Source organism: Phoca vitulina, unplaced genomic scaffold, assembly GCF_004348235.1.
Source record: "Phoca vitulina isolate PV1807 unplaced genomic scaffold, GSC_HSeal_1.0 scaffold81, whole genome shotgun sequence".
NCBI lineage: Eukaryota > Metazoa > Chordata > Mammalia > Carnivora > Phocidae > Phoca > Phoca vitulina.
The window spans coordinates 2548986-2560375 of NW_022589784.1; the positions used below are offsets into that span (position 1 = coordinate 2548986).

Here is an 11390-nt window from a genome sequence, read left to right on the forward strand (position 1 = left end):
GGCATGGGCACGGCCCGCAGAACTGACCAGGTCTCTCCAGGAGTCTTCTGCAGCTCCTCCCACAGAACACCAGCCTGGGGTGCTGGGGCCTGAAGCCACAGAGATTTACTCTCTCCCGGTTCTGGAAGCCGCAAGTCAGAGATCAAGGGGTCAGCAGGGCTGGTTCCTTCTGGGGCCTGAGGGAGCAGCTCTCCCGGGCCTCCCCGTTCTAGTGCCTTTCTGGCAGTCCTCGGTGCCCTCCGAGGACACGTCACCCCGATCTGTGCCCCCGTGTGTCCAGGCTCCCCCTTCCAGGACACCAGGCACTGCACGAGGGCCAGCCCAGCCCCAGAGGCCCGCAGCTCAGCAACTGGGTCTGCTGAGACTGTTTCCCAGTGGGGTTGTTCTGAGATACCAGGTGGGCATGGATTCGGGGGGCCCTTTCACCGCAGTGGCCTGGGGAAACGCACCGTAACGGGGGCCGTGCAGATGTAGGAAGACAGGTGCCCTTGGGCCGCCCCACTGCACGTCTGTGCTGAAGTAGGGGGACGCGCAGCACGCGCTGGAAACCCGGGTGCGGGGGCCGGCGGCCGGGGCTGTTGCAAGGGGCAGGAACTCTCTGGATCGTGGACCAAGCAAGCATTCATTTGGGGGTTTTTTCCAGTTCTAAGGTGCTGCTCTCCATTTGTTAAACTGACATTTGACCGAGAGAGACCTACTTCTCATTGTTACGTTAGACCCTAGTCATTGTGTTTTACCAGTTCTGTGCACGTTACGGTTCAGAAGTGTTCGTTTCACGAGGGCGGGGTACCCCAGATGATGGTGAAGTTCCCCTTTGAGCGCGTGGCAAACTCAGTGTGTGTCGGGTTCCCGAGACTGATGTCCCAGAACCTTCCAGGCTCACCCACCCTCAAGGAGACCTGTGGGTTTCCAGTTTTCCGTGATCTCTGGGCCGTGCAAGGCGCAGGTGAAAGCCTGTGGTCGACAGCGCCCCCGACCGGCGGGGCGAAGCACCTGCTCGTCCTCTCTTCCCGGGCAGTGCTGCTACTACCAGGCCTTCAGGAAGGAACGGCCACTTGAGGTTTCTGCCCAAGCAAGTTTCCCTGCAGCTTTAGCAGCTTTGGGGGTTTCTTCCACTTTGGGGGTTTTTTTTCTTTTATTTTTCATGGTACCACATAGAGATTCAATTTTTAAGATTTTATTTTTGAGTCATTTCCACACCCAACATGGGGCTCAAACTCACGACTCCAAGATTGAGTCGCACGCTCCCCCGACTGCGCCACCGGGCGCCCCTCGACCTTGATCATTGTTAGCGTACTTCCATCTCTGCACTGCAGCCCCGCTCCTTACGCCGTTCCCTGCTGCCCCAGGGCCTTTGTACGCTCACCTGCACTGGGCTGCAGCTGCCTCCTTAGGGAAGCTGTCCTAATGCCCAGCCTAGGATGGGCTCTGGCAGCAGAGGCCTCCTGGCATAGGCGCCCCCCTGCCACCCCGTGTTCCTGGGGGGACGGGCCAGAAGCGCTGACATAGTGAAAGGTTTAATGAGGGTCCTGGGGGGTTAGAGGGGCGGGGACTACAGGGCTTAGCACCCCCTCTCCTCTGCCAGGCTGGGCAGGGGGTGTGCATGCCGGCAATGCAGGGCAGAGGGTGAAAAGGCCCATTTGAGGGCGGGGGCGGGCCCCAGACTCAGCCTCTGTCTCCTGCCCTCACCCCCTCAGCGATGACTACCTGTCCGTGGAGGGGCCCCGCTGGACACCGGCCACCAGGCAGGCAGTGCGCTGGAAGTACGCCCCCATGGGGCACGACGCCGCCGGTCAGCTGTGCTACACCGGCCTGACCAACTCCGAGTCCCGGGAAGCCTGGTACACGCTCCCGCGGGCCCCGGACAGCCCGTACCGCGAGGCCTACGCGCGATGGCACGGACATCACAGCCACCGGGAGCAAAGCATGCCCTCCGGTGAGTGCTCAGCCTGGCCTGCCCCCCCCACCCGTCCAGGCCAGCCCCAAGGGGACGGCCAGGGCCACAGATGACCTCCTACCCGCCCCCCCAACAGCCTACACCCAGCGCCTCCGGGAGACCGCCTGGTACGACCCTGTCCTCCCTGCCCAGTACAGGGCCCCCAGCACGCGGTGGGGGAGCACGCTGTGGCCGGACAGACCCATCCGGGGCAAGGAATACGGTGAGAAGGGGGGGGCGATCAGGGAGAGCAAGGCCACCTCGGCTGGGGTTCAGAGTGCCCGGCGACAGGAGGTGACCTGGGTCCTGGCCCCACAGTGGTCAACAGGCATCAGTACCGGGCGGAGCCGCCGTGGCAGGGGTCTGACTACGTGCCGTTCCTGTCGGCGCCCCGGCGCCCACGCTACACCGCGCAGAACTATAGGCAATGGGACCTGGAACCTTACTGTCCCTCCACCATCCAGCGGCCCCCATCCGTCTACACGCCCACCCACTGATAAAGTTCATGCTGCCCGATACCACCCGCTGCAGGGACCCCACCCCCGTGCATCTGTCCACCTCTGGGGACCCCGGGGACCTTGGGTGACCCGGCGGCCAGATCAAGGGAGCCCCCAACCAAGACCCCAGTGACCAAAACTGGGCCAGAGGCAGACAGACGCAGGGCATACCAGCTGCCCTCTCCCCACTCTGGGCTCCGGGCACACAGCTGAGGCCACAGTCCTCACCCACGGGTGGCTCTTTATTCGTGGCCAGCAGTGGCCTGGGCACAGAGCATGGGACTTGCTCCTCCCTTCCCCCTGCCTGAGGCTCCCGTCAGGCTCAGTGACCACGTCGTGGTCGAGGGACCTGGCGGCACGTAGCAAACTGCACCCGAGCCCGGGGTGAGGGGTGAGCCGGGCGCACCCCTGGATCCCAGAGCGCTGAGCTCCGTGTCTGGGATCCTGACCGTCCTGCCCCACAGCCAGGCAAGGGTGGGGGGTAGGGATGGGAGGTGGGGGCGGCACGGAGGGAGGGCTGCTCCTGGCCTCAGCTGGTCCTGGAGTATACAGAGTTCATGTGCACAGGACGGCAACCGTGCGCGTGTGGAATCAGGGCTGGGCTCCAGGGTCCCCTGCAGGAGACAGGGGTGGGGTGGAATCAGTGGAGGGGGGGCCCTGCCCCGGGCCCAGCCCTCCAGCCCTCCAGCCCTCCAGCCCCTGGCCCACGGGGTGGGGCGCGGCTGGGACTCACAGCTCCGCAGGCGGATGGGCCAGATGAGGAGACTGCAGAGACAGAGGGTGGCGGCCACGCCCACCCCGCCGGTGGCGGCCACCATCACCCAGCGGTAGAAGCCCATGCAGGCCCTGCAGCAAATCTCCAAGCTAGGGGGAGGGCAGAAGCAGGTGAGTTGCCATCTGTCAGGTCCCTCCAGCCTGGACCTCCTGCTCAGCTGTTGGGTAGCCAGAACCAGGGGGTCACCCTCCACCACCCACACCCTCCTCCCACATCTGCCCCATCCCCTCCCTGCCCGTCACTTACTCTGCTCCAACCCCACGGGCCTCCCCCTGTTCCTCCAACACACCAAGCCCAGTCCTACCACAGGACCTTCGCACTGGGGGTTCCTCCCCATTTGCCTGGAACTCCCTAACAGGTCTCCGGTCCAATGTCACCTCCTCAAGGAAGCCCCCCCTGACCTCTTGCCCCAGACAGGTCTTCATAACTGGTGTTTTCTCCACCTCCTTGCCACTGGTTTGGATCACACAGTTCTGTGCTTATTAAAGGGGCTGGTATTGCCCCCAGGTCAGTGAGGACAGAGAAACAGGCTTTTGTTCCCAGATCCCAGGCTTCTACAAGTCTCCACCCAGTGGTCTAGAACCATCTGGGTCCAGAACCCTAGGTTCTGAGGGTCTGAACGCAGATTCTGGCTTTGCCCCGGCCCTGCCCACTCCTACTTCCCCAGTACGTCCGGACGCTGTGTCCCCAGCGCACAACAGCCCGCCAAGTGCCACAGGTCAGGAGCAAGCGGGTCTCCCCGCTGTGCGGGCGCCACCCGTGCGCTGGCCTTCGTCCAGGCTGAACCCCCAGACCCGGGGCAGTGCCTGGCACTCAGCACGCACGGCAGGTTACTAAACGGATAAATGAACAGCACTCACGAGCAGGGATATAGGCTCTGGATGGCCATGACTGCCAGCCCGTTGGCCACTTTATCCGAGAAGCTCATGGCCCCGTACACGAAGGCTCCGCTGTGCTGGGTACACGAGCAGGGAGGTCAGCAGCCGCAGCGCGGCCACGGCCCCCCCCCGCCCGCCCATCAGCCTTACCGTGTGGGGGCCGATGAGGTCGGCCGTCATGGCCAGCGAGGTGACGAGGATGGTGGCGCAGCCCGTGCCCAGCAGCACGGCCGCCGCGTACACGGCCATGCCCAGCCCGTCTGCCAGGGCCACCCAAGCGGCGAAGGCCAGGATCACCAGGAGGCCCGCGAAGTAGGTCAGCTGCGGGGGAGCCGGCCGGCATCAGGGCCGCCTCACTGCGTGGCGCCTGCCCTCCCTGCTCTTCAGCCGGTCGGAGCCCCTGCCCGGCCGCAGCAGGGAGGGGGTCCAGCTGGACCCTCCCTGCGGCACCCCGAGCTCGGACTCGGAGGGTCCTGGGGCCAGGGGTGCTAAGCGCGCCGAGCCAGCCCCGGGGAGCTGCGTGGAGACGGAGCTGGCTGCAGCCAGACGCAGATCCATTAAAATCAAACACGGTGACGTGTCGAGTTCCTTAGTTGCACCGGCCAGAGTTCCAGAGTTCCAGGGCTCCGGGCCACCGCCGGCCACGGCCCCGGGCAGCACGGAGTCCTAGAGCGCTGTAGCCCTGAGCCACACGGAAGCCAGACCCGGGGCTGCCATGGGCTGGACGCCACGGTCCGGAGCCACCAGTTCTCGGGGTCCTGGGCGTCCTCAGCTGTGGGGGCCCCCACCCCCCCGCCCGTCCTGCCCACTTACGTTCCTCCCGATGCACTTGTTGACGGGCTTCATGAGGAAGGAGGAGCAGAAACCGCTGAGGTACATCACCAGCGGGATGGTGGCGATGAACTTCTGTTGGGGCAGAGCGGGTGTGGGCACGGGGGGCACGGGGGGCCCCAGGGGCCGTGCCACCCACTGCGCCATCCAGCCCCCCCAGCTCACCTTGGGCAGGTTGAGGGAGTAGGTGAGATACATGGCTATGTACGCCTGGGACAGGTTCACGATGAGCCTCGTGCTCATGTACAGTAAGCCCACCTGTGGGCAGGCAAAGCGAAGGCTCGGGTGGGGGGCGGGGGCTGGGGGGCCCACGTGAGCCGCTCGTGGTGACCGGCCGCCAGGCTGGCGGGGCGGGGAGCGGTGACGGAGGGAGGGCGGCAAAGGGACCGCGTGGCCCCCACCCCGTGTCCGCCATCCCTGCCCGCAGCCCCGCGCCCCCCCGGCAGCGCACCTGATAGAAGGCCGGCTCCCGGAGCCAGTGCTTCCAGAGCAGCAGGGGCCGGGCGGTGGTGGGGGCCAGCAGCGGGCTGTGCTCGTCCGGCTCCTCCGCCCGAGGCCGGCGCCCTTCCCTGGTGCCCAGATGGAACAGCAGCGAAGAGACGGCTCCGACTCCCACCACCAGCAGGGAGAGGTTCTGGAGGCCAGGCAGGAGAGGGGTCAGCGGCCACACTCTCAGCCCGGGCCCTGGGTTCGGGGCCACCGGGGTGTCCCAGCCGGGCCCCGCTCACCTGGAACACCGGCACGTCTTGGACGCCCAGCTGGTCAGTGACCCTGCGGGCCCCCCCCCAGCTCGGGGAGCCCTGCAGGTGGAGCAGCACCCAGGCGGCACTGTACACGGTGATGCTGGCCACCACGGTGAAGGCGTACCTGGCGGGGGCAGGGCGGGCTTCAGCGCGGGGCCCGGGAAAGCACGCGGCCGCTGGCCACGCTGCCAAAGCCACTTCCGGCCTCCAGGGAGTCTCTGGCTGGGGGGGCGTTCAGCCGCCAAACACGGTGGCCGCAGCAGAGCCCTTGCTGCCCGTTACGTGATGACTGACGGCCGACCCACGACTCCACCCTGACATTCCAGCTGCCCGGGCCGGGGGTACAGAGACTCCGGGAAGACCTGAGACGCTCAGAAGCCAGGGTTTGGGATGCTTGGTTCCCAGATCCTGGGCCTTGACGGGGCCAGGGCTCTGTGGTCTAGAAGCATCTGGGGCCCCTCCTGCTTGTAGCCCCGGAGCGGTGCCCCTCCAGGGGCTGGGGGTGTGGGGGCAGAGCCTCTGGACCGCACAGAGGACTCAGTTTCCCTTTGAGAGTGGGACCAATACCCCAGAGATCAAAGTGGAGAGGCCACAAGACTGGCAGGAAAGTGCCTGCCGGTAGAAGGCGCCCCAGAGCCTGGTCTCACAAGCCACCCGCCAGCTGGGGCCCTCAGGGCCCTGGGCATTGGGCAACCCCTGTCATTGGGGCCGCGCCCACGCCCGAAGCGGAACCCAAAGGCAGGGTGGGGAGGAAGCCAGGCTGGGCCGCAGTGAAGATGCTTCCACGACAGCAAGAGGAGTGCACAGCTCGCAGGCGCCCTCCCGCGGGCCAGCCCTTCCCTGAGCTCCAGCCACGCCGGCCGCCACCACCCGTGCTAGCCCTTCCTCCCGGAGCTCTTCCTAGCACACACTGTCCCACGGGGACGCACGCTGCTCAGACCCTCTCAAGGGCACGTGACAGATCTCGGGACTGCCAGGGGGATTAAAGACGGTAATCCTCGTGAAGGGCCTAGAAATGTGCCTGCACGCAGCAAGCGCTCCATAAATGCTCCTGTTACCATCCTATCCAGCAGAAGGTCTGTCAGGACCTCAAGCAAGTCAACAGGCCAAGTGCTAGCTGCATCGTGCAGGCGGGATTCTAAGATGGCCCTGGTCCCACTCCGTCCAACCCCTGCCCTGGGGGAGGGGGCCCACGGACACGGATGTCACTCCCAGGTTGAGGCAACAGTGTGTGGCGAAGGTAAAGGGATTCTGCAGCTAGAATTAAGGGAGATGATCCTGGGTGAGCCAGACCTAATCAGGAAATCCTTAGAAAAACCTAAGCCTCAGCTGAGACCCCTGCCCTAACCAGTACCCTGAGGGGAGACCACGGAGCAGAAAGTACAGCTAAGTGGTGGGGCGCCTGGGTGGCTCGGTTGGTCGAGCATCCAACTCTTGGTTTCCGCTCAGGTCATGATCTCAGGGTTGCGAGATCGAGACCCGTGTGAGGCTCCGCGCTGAGCGGAGTCTGAGATTCTCCCTCTCCCTCTGCCCCTCCCCCCACTCTCAAATAAATATTTAAAAAAAGAAAAAAGAAAATACAGCTAAGCAGAGCCAGACCCCTAACCCACAGAAACCGTGAGCTGACACGTGCGTGCTGTCTGAAGCTGCCCGCTCTGGCCGTTCACGCGGCGACGGCTGGCTAATACGCTTTCACAGGCGCGTGAGCGGGGGCCCACCGGCCCAGAGCCGCGCAGCCCGAACGCAGGAGGGCCCGCGGTGCTCGCACGGAGGCCGCACCTGAGGGCCGTGAGCTCCACCTTCTCGTGGTCGTTGGTGGCGAGCTCTGGGATGAGGCTGAGGTGGGCAATCTGCGTAGCCGCCCAGCCGAACTGGAAGATGACGATGAAGGGCGCGTAGTAGAGGAGGGCGGCCCACTCGGGCGTGGCTGCCCCGCAGCCCAGACACGGGCTGAAGATGAAGGGGAAGGACAGCAGGACACAGACGGTACCTGTGGATGGGCAGAGAGCGGGAGGTCACACCCCGGGGCCTTCCCACGCCAGCCCCGGGCTCCCAGGGCCTGACCAGGTGGGACCCTTCCACAGTCACAGATCGGGGGGGTCCGCGGCCCACGGCTTCCCTGGGGAATAGTTCCTGTGACAAATGGGGAAACCGAGGCAGGGAGCCCTGGGGTCCCCCTGAGGTCATGCAGCCCAAGAGGATAGCAGGGCCAGGGCTCCATCTGTCAGTTCAGGTTGTGCCCCCAGGTCTGACGAAACTGAGACACACAACGGGCTGTTGTGTTCCCAAGGCCACGTGCTGCAAGTACAAGAGCAGGGCCAGGACCTACAGCCAAGTGACAAGACAGGACAAGAATGGGGCTTCCCCCCTGCTAGCCTCGGGCTCCCCAGGGGTGCTCCCTTGGTGACAGGTGGGGAAACAGAAGCACAGAGCACCTGCGGCGTCCCCTGGAGCGCTGCCCGCCACGGACACGCTTGCTTTCCCGCCTCCTGGCAGGGCTTCCCCCCCAGCTCCCGCCAAGCGTCCCACCGCGCACCCAGCAGTCAGGAGGCCAGGTGATGCTGGCTGAGGCTACGGTGGACCCTGCCCTCCCTGAGCCCCAGTGTCCCTATCAACTCATGAGGGGGTATTTTCTTTACCTGATACCTCAGAAGAAGCCCAAGTGCGCGGGGGCAGCCAACAGGCCCTGCAGGACCTGCCCCCCCACCCCCGCCCCAGCCACACAAGGAGGCCTCCTAGCCTCAGCACACCAGGCTCGGTCCTGCCCCAGGGCCTTTGCACCAGCTGTACCCGCTGTTCCCCTCACATCCTTTCATGCCTCAGGACTCAACTCAAATGCCACCACCTCAACAAAGCTCTCCCTGACCACTGCAGTCCCCAGCAGTCCCCTCCCTGTGCTGACACTTCCCTGACCACTGCAGTCCCCAGCAGTCCCCTCCCTGCGCTGACACAGTCCATCTGGACACGGCTTTCCTCTCACATGCCTTAGCCCACACAGGGATTCTTTTGTCTCTGCTTGTTTCCTGCCTGCCTCCCCCAGCGGAGACTGGGCTCTGGGAGGGTGGGCAATAGGTCTCTCGAGGTCACTTCTGGGGCCCTGGCCACCAGCACGGAGCCTGGCACATATCTTTCGGGTGACTGTATAATTATACTAATGTCATCCACTTACAGCCCCAAGAAGCGGGTGTTCCTATTCTCCCCGCTTTCCAGATGAGGACGCAGGTTCAGTGTGTGAGCCGCTGGGCCCTGAGCCATGTTCCTTCCCTCTGCCAGGACAGGCCCAGCTCAGCACCCTCCCCTGCTGGAACTGGCAGCTGGCCTTCCCCTCTCCCTCCAGGCTCAGGACCTCATGCCGTAGACCCTGGGGCCAACTCCGCATCCTGGGATGGGGAAATGAAAGCAAAGGCACCCTTCCTTGCTATTTCTCTGGAACTGGGGCCTGGGAGGGGCATCCTGAGCTCATGCCTGGGGGCCCCGGGGGCCGCCTCAGGGCCAGGCACAAACTATGTAGACTCTGGTCAGAAGAATGTGCTGCCCTTGCCAGAATCCACCCTGAAGCTGGCCAGGCCAGGTTAACCATTGCCTGGATGAGGCTGCCTGGCCGGGGGACTTCGGGCAAGTGACTTTCCCTCCCTGGGCCGCAGTTTCCAGAAAGTACAGACATTGAAAATACCCAGCTCCCAAAGTCAGCATGAGAACCAGCAGTTAACCTATGAAAGTGGGAGCTCCTATGGCTCTCAGCCACTTCCTGCCTCAGCAGCTTCCAAGCTGGGCTATGTCACCCTTGCACAGCTGTTTCAATGGGTTGGAATGCCCCCCCACACACACACTCCTATTCATCCTTCAAATCCCCAAAGCTTCAGAGCTCCCCTTCTCCCTTATGAAACCCAGTTCACCCACATCCCAAAAGGGACATGCCACTGGAGGGTCACCCAAATCCATGTGTGGCTCTAAGGGTCCTCTCTGGGCTAGAGCGGGGGAGCCCAGGGGGCCTGCTAAGGGGTAAAGTGAACCCAACACCCTCAGGCTCAGGGGCAAAAAAAAGAGAAGTGGGCACTGTTTCCAAGGTGATTCACTCAAGCCACCTTATCAGGCCAAGAGGGGCTGCCCCAGTCTCCTCACTCCACAGATCCTCCGGGGTCTCCCCACATGCTCACCCTGAGGTGGAGAAGGGGTGCAGGTGGAGGCCGTGAGGTCCCGTAGGGACACCTATCCCCCAGGCCTGTTTTACATAAACACAAAGCCTTCAGTTCTTTATTTACAAAGGTGCCTAACCCCTGCCTCTGCCGGGGGACTCAGACTCTTCCTCCGGGGTCAGGTGGACCCTCCCACCTACGAGAGGGGCACACAGTCAGGCCTGGGGGCACATGCAGTGTCCACTGCCCAGCTACCTTCCCACAGCTGGCTCCGTCTCCTCGGGGGTGTCTCCCCTGCCCGCCCCAGAGAAAAGACCCCCCACCTCTGTCACCTGTCAGGCCTAGGGGCTGTCTTGTGTGTTTGTCCATGAGTTTATCTATTATGAACAAAACTGCATTGAAGACTGGGCTCAGCTCTGCAAGCAATCCCAACGTCAGCCCAAAGACGGGCACCTCTCGCGTATGTTTTTCAGATGAGGTGATCACCAGTCTGTCGGAGTCTCCTGTCTCCCCCTGCTTCCCTCCCTGGCTGCCATGGTCTCAAGTGACCCAAGAGCAGCCTGGGTGTCCTCAGTGCCTGAGAAACCTGACATCCGGCCACTTGGGCCACTTGGAGATCTGCTGCACCTTGCAAAAACAGCACTCGCCAGGGCCCAGGGCGAATCCTTGCCTCCCCGGCCACTGCTCCCAAGGGCAAGGAGGCAACCCCTCCTAGCTTCTAGAAAGCTGCCACCCAGAATTCACAGGACTGGGCAGGATTCCTGTGCCTGCCTCCTGAAATGCCCAGCGGAACCCAGATGCCAGGATGCAGCAGGCCCCTCTGCCAGGGAAAGAACAGCAGAGAAAGCGGCTGGGGCTAATCTCACGGCCCAGGATCCGTGGTGGCAGAGAAGGGATGCTGGGAGGCAGGCCTTATCAAGGGTGTGCACTGGGCAGGACACCCCGGCTCCTGGGGGACCTGCCTCCTCCCCTCACCAACAGAGGTGTTCTGACAACTCCCCCAGGACACAGGTTGACCCTGTTGGGCCCGCAGACCCCATCCTCCTCAGCCAGACACACGCAGACCCCTGCCTCTTCAGTCTGGCCCCCAAGTCTTGGCTCCCCAGCGCAGCACCCCTAAACCTCCCAAGCACCAGGTTCCCCATGATGGGGCAGAGGATGGGCCGGAGTGCGCTGGAGAAACGGGACAGACTGACAGAGGGGGCTCCAGGCAGCCTGACCCTCACTCGGACAGAGTTGTCACCCAGACAGACAAATGGAAAAGTCAAGCCGACCAGGCCGACTGACAGAGGTGCCACCAGCAGTCAGACCCAATCCAGAGAGGGTTCAGGGTGCCCATGGGGGTCAGACAGAACGACAAAGGGAAGTGCCACTGGAGGGTCACATGAGTGGTCAGGTGGCAGACGGAAGAAGTACAGAGCAGTTAAGCAGACAGATGGGAAGAGGTCAAGGATGAGGCAATAGAAGGGTACTGAGCAGCCAGACAGAGGAGGTTCAGGACGTAGAGCAGGCAGGCAGGCAGGCAGAGAGGGGAGGCTCAGACCCCAAGGCAGGCAGTGGGCTAGGAGAGGTCAGGCCCCAGGGCAGGCAGACA

General features: G+C 63.7%; 2 protein-coding genes across 2 annotated transcripts in view; one reads left to right on the forward strand and one right to left on the reverse strand.

Annotated features, from left to right (window-relative positions):
• CUNH19orf71 (chromosome unknown C19orf71 homolog) overlaps window positions 1-2449 on the forward strand; it is a 4781-nt gene extending 2332 nt beyond the window's left edge. Inside the window, exons 3-5 of the mRNA XM_032394639.1 lie at window positions 1698-1936; window positions 2034-2159; window positions 2255-2449. Coding sequence (XP_032250530.1) covers window positions 1698-1936; window positions 2034-2159; window positions 2255-2433 — 544 coding nt within the window. The 3' untranslated portion in view covers window positions 2434-2449. The remainder of the gene's footprint in view (window positions 1-1697; window positions 1937-2033; window positions 2160-2254) is intronic.
• Window positions 2006-11390, reverse strand: part of MFSD12 (major facilitator superfamily domain containing 12) — a 10007-nt gene continuing 622 nt past the window's right edge. The window contains exons 2-10 of the mRNA XM_032394638.1: window positions 7440-7650; window positions 5646-5784; window positions 5369-5551; window positions 5083-5175; window positions 4900-4992; window positions 4237-4407; window positions 4069-4163; window positions 3167-3297; window positions 2006-3047 (exon numbers count right to left, since the gene is read on the reverse strand). Of these exons, the coding sequence (XP_032250529.1) occupies window positions 3025-3047; window positions 3167-3297; window positions 4069-4163; window positions 4237-4407; window positions 4900-4992; window positions 5083-5175; window positions 5369-5551; window positions 5646-5784; window positions 7440-7650 (1139 nt within the window). The 3' untranslated portion in view covers window positions 2006-3024. The remainder of the gene's footprint in view (window positions 3048-3166; window positions 3298-4068; window positions 4164-4236; window positions 4408-4899; window positions 4993-5082; window positions 5176-5368; window positions 5552-5645; window positions 5785-7439; window positions 7651-11390) is intronic.